At 37.1% G+C, this 22,900-nt stretch overlaps 1 protein-coding gene across 1 annotated transcript; it reads right to left on the bottom strand.

The window, feature by feature from the left end:
• Positions 1-220: 220 nt before the first annotated feature.
• NDUFV2 (NADH:ubiquinone oxidoreductase core subunit V2) lies at positions 221-22,572 on the bottom strand. The gene is made up of 8 exons (XM_031439177.2): positions 22,430-22,572; positions 15,163-15,228; positions 13,676-13,738; positions 13,473-13,589; positions 10,050-10,218; positions 8,683-8,792; positions 5,433-5,509; positions 221-376 (listed from the first exon to the last, which is right to left on the bottom strand). Exons 1-8 carry the CDS (start codon positions 22,481-22,483, stop codon positions 283-285), a joined length of 750 nt encoding a protein of 249 aa, XP_031295037.1. The 5' UTR covers positions 22,484-22,572; the 3' UTR covers positions 221-282.
• Positions 22,573-22,900: the final 328 nt, after the last annotated feature.

The raw sequence follows: 22,900 nt of genomic DNA, 5'->3' as shown, positions 1-22,900 counted from the left end.
TTCATAATAATCTTGTATTATTGATAAAAGTGGCAGGGCAGTTGAAAATGGGTGATGTTGGAATAACTGTTAACTAGATTACGGAATAATGTCTTCATAGTTAGCCAAAGATAGCAGAAGACTAAAATGATGCTCTGAAGTTCTAACAGGGTACTTACAGCTGCAAGTTGCTAGGTTATCACCAAGGTGTAGACAGATGGAAATGAACAAATATAAAAAGTTTATGCAGATAGGAGATTCATATTTTATTTCTCCAGTGACATATTTACAGGTGAATATAAATTAAAGGCCTGCTTGCACACCAAAGCCAGGTCCTTTAGGTGGTTCAGTCAGAGAGGTAAGACCTCCAGCTGGCTCACAAGAGAAGCGTCCACTCCTAAAAGGAAAAGTAACATTAAATTGACTATTAATGATTACCATTTATAAATCTTTGCTTAAAAAAATTATACTTGTTATCTCACAACAATCCAGTTAAGTAAACATTTTTCACCCAAGAACTAGCATGGGTTACTTAATCCAAACGTTACAACTGCTGCAAGATTTTTCTTCCTAAAGTTAAACATGGAAACAGACATAAAAATATGAAATATGAAAAATAGAAAAATAACAGTAATACTAGTCCCCCCATATTAAACAGCGTACATACATCACTAGCTCATTACATCTTTACAACAGCACCATGAGACAAGTGATAACTGACCACAGTGTTTCACAGATGCAGAACCAAGGCTTGGGAGAGTCAGCGTGTGCCCAACATCAGGGCGAAGAACCACAGCAGAATGCCCAACCCCAGGGGGCACGTTTTTAAATCATGTTTTAATAAACCAGAGCACTACATTTATTCTTTTTATATTTGAATTTTATCTTGACTGAGATCCACTGTCACAGGGACACACACTTATACATTGTATTTGGAAACAGAAACTGGATTCCTTGAGAAACTGGAAGCTGTCCCTTATAAGTAGTGAAGACTATATATGTTTTTAAAGGCTAAATTATTAGTATTAATTTTTCAAAAACAGGTTCTAGACCAGGGTGGCTACCACAGCCACAAAGAAAACATGAACAGGTCTCCGTGTCGTTCTGTGAAGAGAGGCAGTGCAGAGGTGGACAAACCTGTCTGTCTTTTTTTCACTCCCACACATACTTTCCCAGGTCATCGTTCAAGTTCAGCCTCTGCCCTGTCTGACCTCTGCTGCTGGAGCCCAACTCGGCACCTACTCCTGTTTCACCCTCTTATTCCCTGGCTTTGTTCATTTACCTGGTTCCTGCCGCAGATTTTAGCTGAAGAATTTGTTCAATTAAATCTCTTTACTCCTTCTGGCTTTGCCTCTCACATTCTGTCATCAATCTTTATAAGTCTATTTTTAGAGCCCTAGGAAATCATTTGTTGAGGGGACAGGAAAATGATACCACAAAATCATCTATAAGATCTTTCAAACTATTGCATTACATAATGTAAGAAACTAAGTAGTGTATTACGACAAAGAATACCTACAAAGTCAGAAATTAACATATTTGCATTACAAATTCACTATGAAAAACAGATCAAAAAAAGCAGTCACCACGTATTGTCAGAGCCTAAAATTAAAGTTGTAAGGTAAGTGGCAAAATAATATTTAAGTTTAAAAAAAAAAAAACCAGTATTTGGCTTTGTAAATTTTTTTAAATGTTAAGTGGTAAGAGGTACACCTGCTGCTCTCTGACTGCTGATAAAATAATACAATTAATCACTTTTGGAGGACTTTTCTTCTCCTTTACTAGATTCCCCTCTTGTGCATTAAGCTCAGCTACCATCTTTACCAACACAAAGGACCAATTTTAGGAAGATTTAAAAAACTTAAGTTTCTGGAACAATAAAAAGAATTAATCACATATACTACGTGAGCTTGCCACAAGAATATGGAATTTTATATAGGAAAGTCATTTGAAGAATAATCTGGTCCAGTTTCCTAAAGTTTGTTCCATGAAATTACAGTGTCTAACATACTTTAGGGGAAAAAGTGGGGTTCCAGTCCTCTGTTATGCCTGTCTGCAAACTTTCTCCAGCCCCCACCATTCACAAAATGCACATTAAAATACTACAAAGGCTGTAAAATCCTGCAGTAAAGCCTACAAACTTAATTTAATCTACTATATAGAGATAGCAATCTTTACTAATTTTGGCCAGTGTATACCTGATAGAGGTACTCAAAAATCAGTTACTGTTGAACCAGTTTAATTTCTCTCATCACTCAAAGACTCAAAACTAGCACCTCTGTCAATATTTAAGCACAGAGCTTTACTATAAAAATACTAATGAAAAGAACTAACCAGCTTTGGTTAATTTAAAGAATAACTAAAACTGTGTTTTGGTTATTACTGTAATCAAAATCTCTCTCACTATCCAAGAAATTAACTTGGGGAAGAAGAGGGAAAGTTCTTGATTTCCTACGCTGGGGAGAAAGCCTAGAACTACCATGTGCAAATACAGTCTTTACATGACACCACTGATGGATGCTCCGCAATTACTGAAAACCAAGTAGATTTATCTCAGCTTTTTAAATAAGAGGAGCTAAGTAGGAAATAAAAATAGGTTGAGAGACCAATAATTCAAAAGTCTTTGGCTTAAGTCTAGAACACTGTTAAAAAAATCTTACTGAAGAACTATTTACAATTACTGATAAGCAGCATCCCTATTATTATTAGATGTTGAAAATGCTTAACTGTGCTTAGTTCCTGTTTATTAATGTTAAACTACAATGATGTTATAGTATCTCCCAGATTAAAAACAACAACAAACTCTAATTTCACCCCTGATAATCTCATCCAGATTCGTGGCTTTAAATACCGCCTATGATAACTGATGAATCCCCAATTCAGATTGCTAGCCCTAATCTACTGGCTAAGTCCCAGTCTCCTACCTACCTCTCAGCACACTATCACGGATGTCTAAGTAGCACCTCAAGCTTCGCACGTCCAAAACAAAGTGACTTATTCCCCAAACCTGCTCTACCCCAAATCCCCATTTTTAAGGAATCACTGAGGTGCTCAGATCAAAAAGCTAGAAATCACTCATAATTCCTCTGTCCCACAACATCCACTAAATTTTAAGCTATTCTTTACACAGCAAGTAGGACAATAATATCAGCAAAATCATCCCCTACTGAAAACACTCCAAACAGCTTTCTGTTCTTAGGACTCAACCCAAATTACTAGGCCCCTAACTCTCTGATTCCTCCCACCAGTTTCTTCCTTGATCACCTTACTGCAACCATACTATCATCTTACTTTTTCTCCAGGATCTTAACTCACCCTCTCCTCCCCCTCTTGAACACTGTTCCTCCAGATCTGTACATGGTTCCTTTGGGCGTATCATTCAGGTCACTTTAAGTCACCACCTCAGAAAGACTTCTCCTGACTTAATTACCTCCAGTCATTCTCTATGTTTATGTTTTCTTCATAGTATTTACTACTCAGATATTACATTAGTTGTCTATCTCTATCAGTAGACTATAAAATATATGACAACTTTACCTTGTTCATAATTTGCAGGCATAACCTAAAATAGTGCCAAGTACAAAGCACACGTCCAGAAATGTTTCTGAAATAAATGAATGCTGAGGGAATGCAACAGACAAAGCAACTATCTGTCTATTTGTGTGGCAAGAGATATGCTGAATTACTGTTGTCACTGATACATCACAAAGTTCAGAAGGGAAAGAGGAGGTTCTAGATAGCAAAAGTATGACTACAGAATTATAAACGGCACCTAATCAGAAGAAATGAAGACTTTTAAAGAAACCAAGTGGATTTCGCAAGGAAATTTGCATCTAAGATATGAAAACAAGTCCCCAAAGTTGAAAGAAGTTAAGGGTTTAAGAACAAACACAAGAGTGACATGAACTTATTCAAAAACATTTAGGGCCTAAAAACAACTTGAAGTTGGTAGAAAATATTATGAACATTTTCTTTTTCGGGAGTGGGGTGGAGAGAAGCTACAACTGAAGCAAGAATAAGTAAGGGATAGATACTGTAATATTAAATGACGAAAGGCTTCACTTCAATAGCCTCCATAAAGGAGAATGATCTTCACAATGGAAATGTTTTACTCCTAAAAATGTTTTAAGGGTAGCCCAATAAAGTGAGAAACTAGGAAGAGAATGCCAAACCTCTTTAAGCAAATTCAATTCAAGTGCTGAAAGAAGTACATGTTTCTTAGAAAAGAAATTAATAGTCAGTAGGGTCCAGCTTGCCTTTTACTAAACTTACGTCATCCTGAACTGACCTCTCTTTCTGATCAGGAAGAGTTATTCGTTGGCCAGAGCAATGAGCGAGTACTTCTAGAATGCAGACTACAGAACCATGCATACCCTCTTGACCCAGCAATTCAGCCTCAGGGAATTGTTGTTCATAACAGAAAGCAGGAAAACATATTTTAAAACGGGAATAAACAGCCTGTTATGGTTCTCTCAATACACTGGAATACTATATGGCCTTTAAAACTTACAAATATGTTGAGAAGGACAATTTTATATGACATAAGCAGGAAAAAACACTAAGGGATTAAAACTGTATAAAACCATGCAAATATTTGCTAGTATTAAGAATTTTAAGTAATGTGAACACTTAGATAAGGAATGGGAGGGATCGTTTAGCAGTAAAAGTTCAGGTTCATAATTGAAAGAAAAGTAATTAGTTTAACACAACTGCAGGATGGAGCCGCCTGGATAAACAGTGTTCAAGTTGAAAAAGATCTAGGCATTCTAAATGACTATAAGTACAATTTAATGGTGTAATGCATGTGAAGTGAGAATCGATGTAATTAGGCTGCATTACAAGCATGATGTCTGGAAAAAGAAGACAGTCCCACAATGCTCTGCACTGCTCAGTACGGATCTCATATATGATGATTAGTTTAAACACCACATTAAGAAAGCCATTAGCCAACCAGAAGACTTATAAAGGAAGGAGACCAAAACTGTGTCACATAAGGAAAAACAATGAAGCAACTGTGGATATTAAATCTGAGAAAAAGAAGAGGGGAAGATGAGACAGCTATTTCATGTAATAAAGAGCATTTGGAAGAGGTATAAAAATTATCTTCTGTTTGTTCAAAGCATAGAACCTTTGGGCCTTTAGGTGGAAATTAGAAGGAAGACAGATTTTGGGTCAAGCTTCTGGCAGTATGAACTTTTAAACAATGGAACAGATTTCTATTGTAGTAAATTTCCCTTCTCTATAAATACTCATGTACATAGCAGATGATTATCTAATAGGGTTTGGGAGGGGGAAAAAAATCCTTACTTTAGATGACAAATTGGTTTAGGTATTACTCAAGGCTCCTGAAAACATCTGCAAACTTAGGGTATAAAAATTTTTTAATTAAGTTTACATGAAAGACTAATTTAGGTTAAGTCATTAAAATTTATTAAAAAGAAATAAAAGGATACCTTGGCCCAGGTTTTGGGATTTTGCCAGCCTTGAGTTCATCAATAATTTCTTCAATATCCTTTGGTGTCAGATCCTCCTACCAGAGAAAAGTACAATAGTCACATTAAAACTACATCCTACTATTGAAATCAGTGTAAATCCCTAGTATCAGTTTATTGTCTGTCTCAGCTCACAAGTTAGTTACCAAGGAAGCAGCAACAGAGTCACCCCCATATATGGTATATACTGCTAACTGCAGTGTGCCGTAGGAGCTGCAGCTGAAGAGGCAATACAGAGCAGTGCTTTGACAGGAAAGAGCGCTGCATTTGAGTTCAAGTTCCAACACTTACTAACTAGTAATCCTAGAAGTTACTCAGCTTCCCCAAGTTTGTTTCTTCATTGGTAAACCTACTTCAGAGTGTTTGGAGGATTAAAAGAGAAAATACATAAAAAAGAACAGTGCCATGCACATGCTCAACAAATCCTATGTCCTTGAAGAAACAGTGAGGGTCAAACAGTAATTAGCAGCAGCAGTCACAGAACTTAAACACAGATGCCGAATTATCTATCCCTAGGCTAAACATCTAATACCCCAGTGATACCCTCTTTCTTTCCCAGGTGAAATTCACCCTGTTTCAAACTTCACTTAATTTTCAAACGGAAAAGGAAAAAAAAATCTTTTTTGACACATTTCTTTTAGTGATCTTGACCCTACAATCCCCATTTCAACCAGGGAAGCTCTGTATTTGGTAAACTGCTCACCTGTGTAAAATTCTTACCTCAAGCAAGTGTTCTGTTATTTAAAATAATACAATTAAAACACATTTGTGCACCGAGCTGCACCCTAGGTTTAATCAAAAGATAGACAAAACAGAATAGGGCAAGATTAAAGTAAGAGAAAACAATGCCTAAATTACATTATATCCCCTCTCCCCCTCCAAAACAGTTAAGTCCTTAAGAAAATGTTTCTAGGACCCTGGTACCATGCTAGAGGAATCGTGATTCAATACGGTATCTCCAGTCCCTAGCCACACAGGCTTTAATGTTTGTTTAATAATTAAACATTTATAAAAATAAGCTGCTTCAAACTGCTTAGGGTTCAACAGACATTCAGAATCTCAAAACTGGAATCTTCAAACTCATCTAATGATTTTATCCCCCAACTCTTTTATTACGAAAATTTGAAAACTATGCATGAATAACCGTATTCTTTGCCATATTTCAATTATGTATACAGATGTCTCTTGGGTTGGTTTTTTTTTTTTTTTTTTTGCCATATCATTTAAAAGCAAGTTGCAGACATTATGACACTTCACCCCAATACTGCAGCAGGCATCTCCGAAGAACAAGAACATTTTCTTAAATAACACAATGCCATTACCACACCCAATTAACTAAACAATAATACTTCCTTCATAAGATCAAATGTCAAGTCCATATTCAAATCTACTCAACCATCCTCAAAATGTGTTTGATATTTTTTCCTAATCAGGATCCAGTCAACATTTATGCGACTACTTCATTTTATTCACTGGTCAACTGAGATTCGGAAAGTTAACTGCCTTGCCAGAGACCATACCACTGCTAACTAAAAGAATCTCTTGCATAAATCCATAGGCTACTATACTTAAACTTACAATGCTGAATACAAAGCCCTGACTGTCTAATTCCTGCTTAAATCAAGAGCCTCATGATTATGAGTAAAATGCAGAAAAGCGGGAAAAGAGAAGATTGTTGCCATATTTTTAAAGGACCTTTTTTAAAAGCATGAGAAATAGAGAAGGTAAGAAATTTCAATCACTGATCATTAAAATGAAGAAAATCACTATAGTTAATGAAAAATCCTAGAAATCTAAAAGGCCAAAGAAATAAAATTTCATCTTCATTTAAAAAAAAATTGTAGATTTCCATTTTAGGCATTATGGCAGGCTAGCTATCCTGACTAAATGTCCTGCTGTAGCGACTAAAAATGGTAAGATAAAAAACAAAAACTTAAAAATTTTATCACCATCAAGACATTGACAAGAATAAAATACCCAGAGGCCAAAAACGCAAAGAAAACCCAGGGAGACAAGTGGAACGACCAAAACAAATTTGGCTTCAAGGTTTCATAGCCTAGAGGGGAAAGGGACAATGCCCAGGCCACAGGAGATCATCCAAACCACGTGAAGTTAAGACCCCAAAAAGCTATACCCTCAATATAATGGTAAACTAGAAATTAAGACTCTCTCTCAAAAAAAAAACCCCTGCTATTCCAGAACCTTACACACTGAGGGAAGAGAGGAGGGTGTAGGTAAAGGAGCTTTTCTAGGGGCTAGTAATATTTCCAGGAGCAAGAGAGAAGCAAAGTGAATCCCTTCTTGAAGGATCCACCTTCAGTGCAGGCCTAAAAGACTTTCCAAAAACAGATTTCCAAGAACTGTGAGCTAACAAGATATTATGAATCAAAACCATGATATTAGGGTAGCAAGCAATTTAAAAAGATAACTAGGAAACTCCACACACTTAGATATTAAGAACGCTTTCAAAAAACAGGTCAAAGAAGAAATCAAAACAGAAATTTAAAAATATTTAGAACTAAATGACAAAAATATGACATATCAAAACTTGTGAGATCCAGCTAAACCAATTCTTAGAGGTATGATATCATCTTTACAAAATTTTTGAAACAGGCAATATAGTATTTTGTATTAGTATGCCTGGATACATAGATTGTAAAAGTTTAAAAAACATAGGAAGTATACACACTAAACTTATGATAGTGGTTATCTCTGGGAAGGAAAGGAAAGGAAAGGAATGGGATTTTAGATGGATGTAGAGATGGTATACCCACATCTATACCTTATTTTTACATGTAATAATAATGATAAAAATAATACCTGAAATAAGTGTGACAAAATGCTATTACATATTAAGTCTTAGTGGTTACTTTTTGTACTTATATGTAAATTATTAAATTTTTCATTATTTAAAAGGTTTAAAAATATGTCATTATGCCCTGGAGAAAAGTGCAAAAATACTTAATGATTTTTTAAAAAACCTGCTGGTAGGTAACAGTGTGGAAGCTAAAACTGACATATTTTTATGTAAAGTTTTTCTATTATGATTTTTAATAAACTTTGGAAACCAGAAAAAACCTTCTAGATATTTAAGCCAACAGTTTCTTCTAAATAATTCAGAAACCAACATCCAGAGGACAGGAAACCAAATAGTTAAAATATTTTACATATGACATCATACAACTTTAATTTGTAGAAGTGAAATACTCACATAGTAGTTGTCATTTATTTGAACCATTGGTGCATTTACACAGGCCCCTAAACATTCCACCTCTATAAGAGTGAAGAGTTTGTCAGGTGTAGTCTCCCCAACCTTTATCCCTAAGAATATAAATAATCACTGTAAGGCCCAGATTGTATTTTAATAGCAATACAGTTTAAGAAGAAAAAAAAATCCCCAACATACTACAGAGATACATAAAATGTATTTAAGGCATTAAATTTGTTAAATTAAACAAAACTCTGTATAATTATCATAGGACATTCAAAGATTTCTTAAGTGGTTTCCTTAAAAACAATCAAATTTCAGGGGACTCACTGCCGTTTACTGATACACAGCAGCGCGTGAGACGATTATCTTCATTCTGATTGTGAAAAGCAACCTACTGAAATCAGTCATACTATCAGATTGGCAAAGACTTTGAAAACTGCTAATATCAAAGGTCATTAAGAATGTGAGGGAAATGCATACTCCCGTATCTTTAGGAAAAGTATTTTGACAAAATACAGTAAAGTCTGACCCAGCAATTCTACTTCTTGTAAACAACCTTAGTATACAACTGGACCCGTGTGCAAAGATAGGTATACGTGAAAGTAACTGCAGAATAACTTAACAACAGAAAAATTGAGGCAATACTAAATACAAACCTAAAACTAATATACTCAACTATTACCAGAATTTGTACCTTTTAGGGGGCATTTTTAATTTAAGTTTGTTTTATTTAAGTTTAATGTTAATCTGTGCTGTGTTTCAGGAAGAACAATACAGATTTGGGGGATGGGACTTTGAGCAGACTTCAGCTTTCTGTTTTATGTATTTCTATAATGCCCAACTATTTTTACAACATGCAAGTACTTTATATTCAGAGACAACAAAATTAAGACACTTCCTTTTACTTCATTTGATATTGTAGAGTGATAAATGCAGCAAAGGCAGTTTCATATAGAAAAACGCCTTATTCCACATTTCCTTCCTCAAGCATTCCTGCTATTCTTATATCTTATTTCTCCTAAGTCTTGTTTGGAAGAAGACAAGGACAATACGGTCACTTCTTTATGTGCCACATGCTACCATACAATGAGTGAAACTTAATTGTATAAACAATGAAAGCTTTAAAACTTCTAGAAGCTTCTCAGACATACTCAATGATTAGAAAAGGTGAAAACTCAGCTTAGAAACTTAAGAACCAAAGAAAAACTAAAAATAAGAAGAAATAATGGTGGGTAAACACAGTAAGGCAAAAATTTACCTGTGAAATACAGATCCAGAATGATGGTAAAACTTGGAAAATGTACACAGAAATAAGCCAAATCTAGAAAGTCACTTCTGTTTTTCATAAAAGTTATAATGTCTCATACCAAGCTTTTTCTGAATGGCCTCCAGTATGCTGTCAGAGTTTCGAAGCATGCAAGGCGTGGTAGTGCAGACTTGAATGTGATACTTTCCCACTGGCTTCCGATTATACATTGTATAAAAAGTTGCTACTTCATAGACTCTCATTGGAGGTACCCGTAAAATTTCTGCAACCTAAAATATTAGGAAATTTTAAAATACTATGATTACAATGTTTATTAATTGAGCTTTATGTATATTGTAAAAAGCCTAATTTCAACACTGCTTCAATTTGGTAAAAACTAGAAAAGTTCTACAAAAGCAGAAACTATATCTGTATTTGATATTTGCAAGGTATAAATCCTTCAACGCTTTTTGTTTTGTTTTTGTTTCTTTTCCAGATTTTGTTTTTTAAAGGTGATATATTTCATATGGACACTCCCATATTTCCTAATCTGTCTCTTGCCCAGATTCCTCCTTGCCACTAAGCAGCATCTCCCAATTCCATCTCCTATAGGAAAAGTTTTCCCACTTCAACCCTTTCTCCATTTGCAATGTAATAAACAATTTGATATGCTTGAACCTGATCTACAATTGTGTTCTTATCTGTACAATCCTCACAGGCTCTGGAGTGGAAGACGAATTCTACTGCAGGAGTGAAAGTGAAATGAAACTGTTCTGAATTAAGGGAATTGGAGATTTCCTTACTAGAGAAATAAGCACACATCACTAAATGAAGTACTAATTATAATAGATACATGTAACATAAAATGTATCATCCTTTAACTTTTACACCTAAATCACACACAGCCTAGAAGCTCATGGTTATAGCACTTTCTTCTCCTCTTTCTACCCCACTCGTCGTTTCTGCAAAAGGATCTTCTTTTTCTCTAGTAAACATTTGTCTTTCACTATTAAGAATTTCTACTTTGATCATTTCAACTCATATTTTGTAATTTAAAATTTCTAAATGGCAAAAAATGGCAATATTAAACAACTATACCTTTTTAAGCTTTTATCAATTTTTTTCAAAAAGTCCCTGATGTTACTGGTGACGTACAGTGCACGCAGATAATACGGCGACACAACGAGGGTTGAGAATCAAAGCTCACCTATGAGCCTGTACTGGTTTATACACCTACGTGCTTACACACCCACACACACACCCCCACACACAGCTCTCCAGAACAATCCAAAAGACTACTTCTATTTCCTATCACAATGCTCTTTACAAAAGCTGGATCTTAGACTAGTACTTCCCAACCCTTCATGTCAAGTTATTTACAGAAAATATTTGTTTTGACATATTGAAATTCAGGACCAAGGAAGATTCTATCTGAGTACAATTTTCTTGGTCAGGGCAAGTCTGTTAAAGAAAGCGAGGTTTTTTAGCTGTTTGCTCAGACTGGTCCACACACTGTCTATCATGACTATAATCCAGGCTACCATCTTTTAGGTGATCTAATATCATTAACCTATCAGGTTTTAAGATTTGTTATTTGGCATTCTTAAAAATTATACACATATCCAGGTTTTGACATAAAAAAATAACTCACTGAATGGCATTTCCAATGAGAAATATATTAAACCTTCTCATATCAAGATTTCTAAAGGAAATGTATTCTCAAAAGACATCTAATCATGGCTGACTTGTGAAAGATAAAGTAAATGTGATGAATTTAATTTGGTGATATAAACCAGGCTTATACTTCGGAATCTGGGGAGCTCTCTCAAAATACACGCTGGGGCCCTACCACTGGAATAGCTTGTAAGAGCCAGATGTCTAACTTGAAAAAGCTCCCCCAGGATGCTGCTGCATACCTCCCTACGCCTTAGTGATGGTTAAAGAAATGATGCATGAGCTTCTGGATTTTGCTTTTGTTGTTAAGGTTGGGCTTTTCTTTAAGGGGTGAGAGAGGTTGGAGCAAAGAAACAGTAACATTAGAAGTTTCAAATGTAAAGTGAAAAGACTCTTGGTTCTATTCTCTATAAGCTATTTCCTGCCTCTCACACACACACGTAATTCTAGACAGAACAGGACAGTATTTTTGAAATGTTCTCACGTTAGTTTCTTCATTTATTTTATTTTGCTCTACTAAGCTTTCCACTCAGCAAGACTTTCAACAAGCTTGCCATTATTAAAAACATAAATTTTTGCAAAAACAGTATCTATGATTAGAAACATAATCTAAATCATTATTTAGAAAGTTGGCTATTATAAAAACAATGTAATTTAGAAAACTCCCAAACATACATGTGATTAATTGAAAACAAAGAAAGCACCTATGTTTACTAAGTATTGTAGTAACTACACTTGCTTTATACCATTTTCCATAATCAAAAAAACACTATGGGTCCACAACGGTGTTAGAGTCCTATACAAAGCAAGTAAGAGGTCAACGAGCTGTACCTCAAATCTGCATCTGGGATTCCATTAGATAAACTGAGGACACTCTTATACTCCAAGAAAGATAATAATGGTCTAACATAACAGACTAAATAAAATTTAGAAAATGAAAAGAAACAAAGAGTATAGCAGAATCTCTGCAACAGTCAAGTAAAAAATGCACAGAATTGGAATGACTTAGTCTCAGCTCTGCCACTTAGAAATTACAACATAGTAACTGCAAGAGCTCTTCTAGTTCAAGATCTTCACAGCAGACGGGGAGTCAGTCCAGAGAAAAACCAGCTCTCTTACTTCAAAACCAAATATACTTCCCATTATATCACACTGGCTTATTACTTGTGTGATTCTCCAAAGAATCAAGTAACAAAAGGTTCTGTACACTACTTTGTAAATAATACACTATAACATGTAACACCATACACAACTGTAATTATAGTAATAGGATATGAATAAACTTGAAATTTGGATCACTGCTGAAAAACACTATTAAAAAAATGAATCCTAAAATATGCATGAATATACTAACTTTATTTAAATGCATCACCCATGAGATTTCTGTAGGTTGTTGACTGCAAGGTGCCATAATCAAGTGTTGTAGATATCATGTATTATATAGATTTTTGTTAAAGACTGTAGCCAAAATATTTAAAAGACTCACGTTAGCTGTGAGCAGATCCTTTTCTCTAATTTTAGTTTAAACAGTACATTCATTTTCAGGGTATATTTACAGCAAATTATACATATTTGGAATATTTTATCTTACTATTATGGCCATTTCTCTCAAAGACTGAAAAAAAAGAAAACCTCTTCCACTGTAACGCCTTTACTATTTCCTGCAAGGATAAAAGCTCTACCCTCCTCTTCTCTGCATTATTACGGGAACCAACAAAACATAAGCGTAATTGAGGCCTGAAACATATAAATGATTCAAGGGCTTCACACTCCTAGATTATGACATTAAGGACTGTCAGAGGAACTTCTACATAAGGGAGTTACCATACACAATCTCTCCTCTTTTCAAACTACCGCAAAAATGAAGTACCTTGTTCATGGCAGAGATGGGCAGCCATCCATTCTGTCTTTGGGCTAAATCCAGGACTGGAAGCACAGCTGCTGCTTTATGCCCTTCTGGATAGCTTTTCACAATTGCCTCTATCCTCTGTATCAAAGAAAAAGCACCTGCTTTTATATATCTGGAAGACACTAAGTATTTTGTAATTAATTATAATGTTAATTTAGTCATACCTTATAGTTTTCTGGTGTGAAATCAAATGGAGTATCTGGGTTATTCTCAGGCGTATCTCTGTGCTTTATAAAGGGAAAAAAATGTTTTCCAAAGTTACCAAAGTCCCCTCAAAAGTGTGGAAAACTTTGTACTTTACTGTACCACTACCAGTTGTTTAACCTCTTCACTTTAATCCAACATGATCTGTATCAACCTACCCCTCCATCAAAACGAATAGCTAAACTCATTATTAAATAAATACACATTTGATCAGCATGATTACCAAAATGTTAGCAGAACTAAAAAATTTAGAAAAGTTTTTGAAATCACCCTTTATAGGTTATAAGAAGTAATTTTAGGATCAAAAAACCAAAAAAGCATTATCCAACTTGATTAGAGAATAGGATCTTCCAATATAATTTAATTACAAAAATTACCAATTATTGGAAGCCTTATGAAACTAAGACATGAAATTTTGAGTGTGAAAATATGTGCATTTCCTAAGGAGTGTATCAGATTGTCAAACAAACTACTACCTTACGAAAGGTACAAAAGCACCATCTCTTCCCTGCACAAATGAAACTAGCCAACAGCTAGCTTCATTTCTTCTCCAAAAAGAGCATGCCCTCTTCAAATACTGACAAGAAATGGCACGTCAACAGGAAATCAAATGAGTCACACTGAGATTAACACCTACATCAATCAATGTTTTGTATGTATGGTAAACACAGAACTGAACCCCTTAATATGTTAAGTCTCAGAGTTCTGCTTTTTCAAGGACATAAAAGAGGAAAGAAAACAGAAACTTTGGGCAATGATCTCAAATAGGTGGCAAATTTCATGTTTTTAGATGAAGATGATAAAATACAAAGCAGAAATCTACTTATTAATAGTATGGCTAATTCATTTATTAAGATTCAGCCTAGGAATTTCATTTTCCAAAACTGTATCACAAACTGAATCATTGTACAAGTCCACTAAATTGCCTTTAAACACTAGATTAAATCCTGAGAAATGTATCTTGTCGCAGAGAAGGGATACGTTATCTTAGCTTTTCTGAATTATGCAACCAAACTGGGGAATTCGTTGACCTCTACCTGCAGTTAAACCCTGGAAACCAAAACCACAAAGGCCAACTGCCAATATTCACTGTATTACTAAAATCCATTAGTTTCAAACTAGTGCCATTTGGGGATTTCCCCAAGTTCTAGCCTCAGCATCTTCAGTAAGACAACGTGAATGGTTTGTAAGAACCGAGTGTGACCAGAAATCAGGTCAGGGCTGTTATTTCACCAAGGAATAACCTAAATTCTCACTTCCAAAGATACCCTGGTCCCAATTTAAACTTGAGATGTTCAGCTAAAACCTTCTGAAATGCAGTGAATTCAATTAGCTATATTTAAATTACCACAATGGCCAGCAAATACCAAAGACACTGGTGTTTAAGATACGTTGTATTTACCCAAACTTCCAAGTCTTTCCATTCTGAAGAAATCTAATTACTTACCACAAATAAGGCTCCTCCAGCTCCATTTTGCACAGCAGTCTTATGCAAATTTCTTATATGTCTTCCCTAAAATTTTAAGAAAGTTTAAAGTCACACACAAGAGTCAATGGAAGAAGGGTATCCTTTCTACTACATGCTTTTGGCAGGCAATTGCAGAGCTAATGTACCATAAACTTACTGCCTTTCACTTCTGTCTGAAACAAGCTGGTTGCCAGCTCTCGTTTAATGTGGATCTTCATAAACATGTTTTCATTCTATACAAATGAGTCATATACTATGTGCAACTGAATCAACTGTATCTCCCTTTATAATTCTTTACTAAATTAGTTTAGAAACTCCAGCCATAAAAGTACTTTCAGAAAGCTGCTTATGATGCTATGCAGACTGACCAAACTCAGTTGTTTGGGAAGGAATCCATTTGATTACTCTCTCCAATCGCATTAATTTCTCTTTGCCCTGTAGCTGCTCCCCCATTCCTACCTTCTCTACTACCCTTCCTGAAAAGCAAGTGAACTATTGTTCAGAAACGCTCTGAGTTCTACCAACTACAGACGGGAGAACACTGGATTAAACCAAGCACGGAACTGGCAGAAAGCTAGACCGTTCACAGGCAAACATAGCAGAGAAGGACATAAAAGCGGTAACACAACACAGTCATAGATGTAACTTTTCCCTAGATCCAAATAGCATTTCAGTTGAGGAAATAGGTTTATACAGAACACTTGCTTTCATCAAGAAAAGACCCAGGCACAGAATGGGAAACACAGGTGTAAAATACGCGCCAGGATAAGGGGGAGGGGGCATCTGACCAGCTGCGGTGCATCAGGGGCTCCAACTGCGCTGGTTTTGCTTTCTTTCTCAGGCAGCAAGTTATGGATACAGTGTTTATTATATTCTTTTTGCTTTCTTGTGTCTGAGATATATTATAAATTTTCCTTAAAATAAGTGCAACACTTACAAAGGACATAGTTTATGTTCTTATACTTTTATTCAATGTCTCCTAAATTGCCTCAGAGTCAACCTGTGACTAAATACAAGGTCATGACTGTATCCCTAATTTGCCCATCCAGAACATGGACTGGGATAACCAAAAAATTAAAGCCACAATTCCCAAATAACACTATAAGAACAATATCAGCATAAAGTTTTAAAAAATTAACTGAAACTGAAAGTTACAAGTCAGTCCCTGCCACCGCTTTAGCTGAGAAGATACATTTTTTAAATCAAAGAATAATTTTTATTGAGTTAACATTAGTGAGTTGTTACTTAACTAAATTCTGACAGAAAACAAAGGATTTCATAATAAAGTAAGGAAGCATTAACTCAACTGTAGGGAAGTACTCAATCCTTCAAACTTCTGAACCCTAGTATTCTCTGTTTACTTTACTGGCCATTTACCCACTCTCTCATGGCGGGACATTTACCGTTCTCCAGCTGACCCTTCCCCAATCCAAACCATGCTGTCTAATGCAACCAAACTAATCTTAGAAACACTGTCCTTCTGATGGTGGGTGTGATACGAAAAAGGACCAACACCAAATAAGAATGTCGATTTCATCATTCCTAAAAACCGCATTTTTCACATTCTAACATCTCAGAAATTGGAATGTATCACTGATATCTAATATTTCATAAATACCCCATGTGCAGAGACACAACACAGCAAAGTGGTTAAAAGCCCAGCTCTAGAGCTACTTCATTTGCAAAATTGGAATAACAACCCCAGATACCACAAAGGGTTGTTGTAAGGATTAGAAGAGATAATTCATGTAGTGTTTAGTGTGCTGCCTGGATAGTAGTAAGAACTACATCAGCTATTACCTACCATCAGCTATTATTATTACAAGTACTATGTGACAGGCACTAAGCTTTTTACATGTTGTTTAGTTTATACAACTTGCATGAAAAGTGGGTATTATTTCCAGAAAATAGATTAAAAAAAAAAAAACCTCTCAAGGTCACATGTCTAATGTGGGAGAACTCTCATTAGCTCTTACAGCTAATGACTACAAAAGTCATGACATTATTAGCCACTTGAATTAAACTATTTGATGATATCAGAGCTCTAGAAGCAGCTCTGAGAAGAAACCAGAGTATATCTAGGAAAGCAGAGTTTAATGAAGAAAACCAGACAGGGAGACAGGCTAGAAATGAAAAAGCCTGCCGCACACAGAGTTCTTACTTAGAGAGAGGGTGCATGTATGTTCCCTATTTCAAACAAGCTATTTACTGGTGTTTTCTTTTAAACTGTTCTAAAAAACAAAATGGAACAAAACAGTTCCTACAGAAAACCTAAATATATATACATTAGCACAGCATTTCAGCAACTTAATTTCAATGTCTAAAGTCAACCTCTTCAAAATAGTAGAAAAAGGGCTCAATTTGTTTATAAAACAAAAGTAAGCAAAATAGTGATGGTAAACTGATAAGTATTAGCCCTCTTTTTCTTTTCAACTGGCATACACTGTTATTCATAGCAAGTTAGCATGTGGTCATTTTCAAAGCTGCCCTGCTTTTCGATATCTTTAAGAACGTCACCTATCTTACCACACTCATTGTACTTTCAACATCAGGCATTTTCAGCAAAGGAATAAATAAGACATTAAAAGTTTGAATTATAGAGGGAAGGGGAGGGGCAGGACAGGGGTAGGGGATTAAGAGATACAAACGACTATTTACAAAATAAATAAGCTACAAGCATGTATTGTACAGCACAGGGAATACAGCCAATATTTTATAACTTTAAATGGAGTATAGTCTATAAAAAATACTGAATCACCTTGTTGTACTCCTGAAACTAATAAAATATTGTAAATCAACTATACTTCAATTTAAAAAGAAAAGTCTGAATGTAAGTAGTCTTTACCCTAGTTAATGGGCCATTTGAATTCAGTTTCACTTTGGAATAAAAAGGCATTCCAGAACCAATTGGTCTTAGAACTGGAAAAGAACAGCTTAGCTAGGCGTGACCGATTTGAAGGGTAAGCTGAGTTTTCCCCCTTAGACTAGATCTAGGCTTTTCATTAGACTAAAGTCATTTCTCATTAGACTCTGAAAATGTCTACAGTTCAGTGAATTCCAATTGAGTTCAGTGAACTCCAAAAGAAAATTCAAGTAATTTTTTTTTTCACAAACAAGAATATAATCTGATAGTGAAGAATTAATAGTGGGATGCAATTCTAGCTTACTCCTTTTTCAGAATGTTTCAGAAGGAAGGGAGAAGACTTACAGCAGGCAAATAGTGCCACTGCTTTCTTTGGATTCAAATAACCTTGAGTGGCTTTGGCTTTGTGTTAAGTACTTAACACATTTTTTTCACTGACTCCTCAAAAATCTACAGTTAGTTACTATTATGTATTTCCACTTTGCTTTTAAAGAAACTTAGGCTCAGAAACAGAAATTTGCACTACATTACACAATTTGCAACAGAGATGCATTCTGAGCCCAAGCCTTTTGAATCTAAGTCCTCTGTTTTCTACCAGCCCTTGTCTTTTATCATCATTTACAATACTAATAGCTCAAAAATGACAGAAATTACAATTTTACATTCTATTACCCACTCCCCAAGAATAGGACCTTTCACGGGCTCTACTCTTTTTTTTTTCTTTTTTAAGTTTCTTGAGTTGCTCAAACATTAGAAGTATCTAACTCTGTTCACTTTTCAGTTCTATCAGACATGTGCATTATAAAAGGCCACATCCAGACAGGGCACCTTAATAAAAGACAAGGAAGCTGTAAAACAAAACTGACAGAATCAGTAATCTAATTAGTAAGAAAGAACTAAGGACAAGCTATTGAAAAACACTTTTTCTTTATTAGCAACCAACTCAGAAAAGAAATATACCTTTGATACTACCCCAAACATTTAGATTAAATCCACAATAAATGTGTGCAACTGCACAGGGGGTCACAACTCACGCGTGAAATATCTCCTAGTGAAGAAAAAGTGATGTCGGCTCCCTCTGTACTTTCTTCTCACTGTTCACCAATACCTACTAGCTTATTACCTTAGCCTCCTCCACTGCCAGCTCAAGCAAAGGCCACTTGTTCCTACTGTCTAGAGCAAAGGCATGCAGAGGAAACCAAAGGCTCCTCCCAGTCTCTGCCCATGGCACACTCAGAGTAGGTATTTTTACAACTTCAAAAATCCTTGGGAAATAAGATTTTCAATGCATTCAGTTTAATAAAGTAGGTGATGAGTTAATAGTAACTGTGCAATCTATTTCAAGGATAATGATAATAAATAAAAATGCTTATTACCTCTCTGTCAAATACTGTACTACAAACTTAACAAATATTGTAACTCATTTACTCCTCACAACAACCCCCACATAGGTATTATTATCACCCCTTGTTTTACAGGAAACTACGGCTCAAAGGAAGGAAAAAACTTTCCTTAGATCACACAGCTAAATATATGAAAAATCAAACATAGGTTTTCCTGACTTGAGGACATGCCTTAACCACTAAAATTAAGTTTTGTTATACTTTCAAATATACATATGGAGGTTTTACAAATATTCTCCAAAGAAATTTCCATCAATAATTTAATTAAAAGTGTCAGTTAGGATTAAAGAAATATAAGAGATTTTACTAACATTATGAAAGAATTAACAAGTAAATTTTGGCCAAATTGGGAGAAATGCCCAATTCCGTGGCTGACCCCAAAACATGTATGCACACTCAAAGCAGCCTAGCTAAATGAACTGAACCAATACTTGAGCTGCTGCCCATAAGGAAGCTGGACTGCAGTGTGAGTTCAATTAAGTTAACTGCCTGCAACAACGTTAACACTCTGGAGAAATTAACAAAATCTAGAGCGTCACTGACATCATTCACAACATCTAGGATATAATCCAAAATTACCCGATATAGCCCCCCAAAAAAAATTAAAAAGGAAAACAACCCATTTTGAAGAAAAAAGACAATCAATGGAGATTACCAGACAATAATTTCAAAGCTACTACAACCAGGCTTAAAGACATAAAGAAAAATAGCTTCAATGAATGAAAAGATAGAAATAAAAACTATAAATTAAAAAAAAAATTCTAAAACTGAAAACACAATCCTTGAAAATACCACTCTCAACCCCTTAAAACACTGTATTTAATTACAGTGGCTAGGGAGTGAGGCAGCGATGGGTTGTAAAGTGGGGTCAACCTTACAGAAAGTCATGGCAACCACTGAGAGAAGTAAACCTTTTCTGGGTATCTATTGCTTTGTATTTCACAATTTTTAGGCAATTCTTTGACACTCAATAAGGTATCACTGCACTTTACAGAAAAGAAAAATGAGGTTTAAGGAGATTAAGAAATATGGTTCTAAGTCACACAATTAGTGTCTTCCAGGCACAGCACTAAATTCTGGGTTTTTTTAAGCAACGATGAGCTGAAAACCCTGTGGCTGAAGAAATTGGCAGCTAGCTTAATAAAGCAGAAATTATGACAAAATAAGCAATTTCTTTGAAAATGTAAATAATTTCCTTGAAGATTTCTCCTTCAGGAAAGGAACTTTATTAGGGATACCTCTACTCACATTTTTCCTTATTTTTGCTAAATCATTGTGATTTCCCACTGTTTGTAAAAGGTTAGAAGGGCCTGGTTATAGAAGTTATAGAATATTCCTCACAATGGAATGCTATGCAGCATTTAAAATGACAGTGTAGAAACGTTTACTAAGGAAAGCTGCTCAAAATGTACAATGGGGGAAAAAAAACAGGCTACAAAACAGCAGTGTGAACAATACCACCTGATTTTTACCAAAAAAAATTCTGTAAGGTCTTTTAACTGCAGACATTAAAATGTCAACATTATGGTCATTTCTAGTTTGATAAAACTATGGGTTTTCTATTTTTTAAACTTACTCTATTTGCTGTTCCTAATGTTTTTCTTATTTCGTCCTTTCCACCTAGAATACCGTCTCCCAAGTTCATCTGACCCCATCCCCAGTCGGTTCATAACTGTTCCCAGGAAAAATCTTACACTACCTCCAAACCAAATCGGATGACCCTATTCATATCTCTAACACTGTACGGTTGAACCTTTGAACACCAGCGGCTAGGGGCATGGACCCTTTGAGTAGTTGAAAATCCGAATATAACTTACAACAGCCGGACCTCCCAATATGAGCTTCCTCCATATCCTCTGTACCAACCACGGATCCTGTAGTATTGTACTTATTTACTGTTGGGAAAAAAACCCCGCCTCTGAGTGAATCCACTCAGCACAAACCCGTTCAAGGGCCAACTGTACTTTCACACTGTTCACTAATTTAATTTTAAGGTCCTATTACGACTATCAACTCCACAAGAACAGGGATCATCTAAATACGTTTCTTAACTGTAATATGGGGAAGTAATAGTACAAGCCTCATAAACTAGATTTAAAATGTTACTACCTACCGCAGTGCTTGGCACTTAGAAAGCAGTCGCAGAATGTTACCTATCATTATTATTATCCACGTTGCTACCTGGAGCCCAGCAGGTAACAGAACCTCATATGTTCATTGGAAGACTAAACTTTGCAAAGCGGAATATCCCCATTTTGCAACTGAGGAAACAGAGAAACATAAAAGCCCTAAGTCACAAAACTCAAAAAGGTGGTGAAGACAGCATCCAAACTCAGGTCTAACTGCAGAGCCGTGAGCTCACACCGCCTCCCTCGCCCCTGCTGAGAACTGACTCAAGCTTTCTATTTTACCGCTGGGGGAAAGGCTTCTTTCTTTCTGGTAAATGCCCCGTGGGCCCTCCGTCATTTCTGGAATGTGCATTTTTAAGTCAAGGAGGACGAGTGTTTCCACCTGAGAGTCTACGTCCTTGCCTCCAGCGAGGTGAGCTTGGAGCTCAGCGGCCCACGCGGGCTCTGCGTCCTCGGGTGCCGAGCGACACAGCTGTTCGCCGAGCCCCTGGCACACAAGGCAAGTGCGGGCAACGCGGGCACCGGGACGCCGGGGTCGCCCCTCCACGGCCCAAGGACACGCCCGCGGACTCCCCCGCCGGCCGGACCCACGCTCGGCGCTGCCCCGGGACAGAGCTCGCCCGGCGCCAGCCCTCCGGCCGATGACCGCCCTGAGAGCGCACTCCCGGCCGAGGGAAGGCCTCGCACCCGCACGGCCGACCCTCCCTGAGGAGCGGTCGAAGGCCGCGGTGTCCTTGCCGCCGCCCGCAGGCCAGTCTGGAGCCCCGGGCTCCAGGGTGCCCGCCGCCAGAGGAGGCACAGAGAGAAGGGGAGGGCGGCGGCAGCGCCCGCGCTCATTCGAGCCTCCTTACCCACTGGGCGGTGAGGCCCGCCGCCCGGGCCCGGAGCGCCGCGGAGACGAACATGGCGGGCCGAACTGCGGGCCTTCCGGGGCGCGCCGGGCGACAATCCCGAGCGGCCGGGACGCACGGCGTGCGCGCTCCGGAGCCCAGCCCTCGAGCCCAGGGCGGCGGGGGCGCGCGAGGGCGGGGTGGGCGGAGACTCCCGGAGCGGGGCGGGGCGGGGCGCGGCGGGGCGGGGCGAGGAGCTGCCCGCGCCCTAGAAGGCCGGGTCCCATGGACGGTGCCTGGGGTCCCCGCCTTGAAGGGCGTTGTCCCGGGAAGCGCCTGGGGCTCTGCCGACCTGGATTTATGAGGGGAGCGTCCCTCCTGGAGAGCCTTATGAGGAGAACCTTATTTAACCACCTCCTTTTTAATTATGGTTGCTTATAAAAAAAATTCCGTTGCAACCCCCTGTAACTCGTATTTAATGAATGGCAGGAT

Source organism: Camelus dromedarius, chromosome 32, assembly GCF_036321535.1.
Source record: "Camelus dromedarius isolate mCamDro1 chromosome 32, mCamDro1.pat, whole genome shotgun sequence".
NCBI classification, from domain to species: Eukaryota; Metazoa; Chordata; class Mammalia; order Artiodactyla; family Camelidae; genus Camelus; species Camelus dromedarius.
Note: the sequence above shows the minus strand (reverse complement) of the source record. Positions and strands in the feature narration are given on the sequence as shown.

What these genes read in the sequence shown, in the direction of transcription:
- NDUFV2 (XM_031439177.2), bottom strand. Translation starts at nt 22,483, where the DNA reads ATGTTCGTCTCCGCGGCGCTCCGGGCCCGGGCGGCGGGCCTCACCGCC. An exon ending in GGCCATTCAGAAAAAGCTTG is followed by an intron (nt 8,793 to 10,049) that starts GTATGAGACATT and finishes TTATATTCTTAG; the next exon opens with GGATAAAGGTTGGGGAGACT. An exon ending in ATCCCAAAACCTGGGCCAAG is followed by an intron (nt 377 to 5,432) that starts GTATCCTTTTAT and finishes TTTTCCTTTTAG; the next exon opens with GAGTGGACGCTTCTCTTGTG.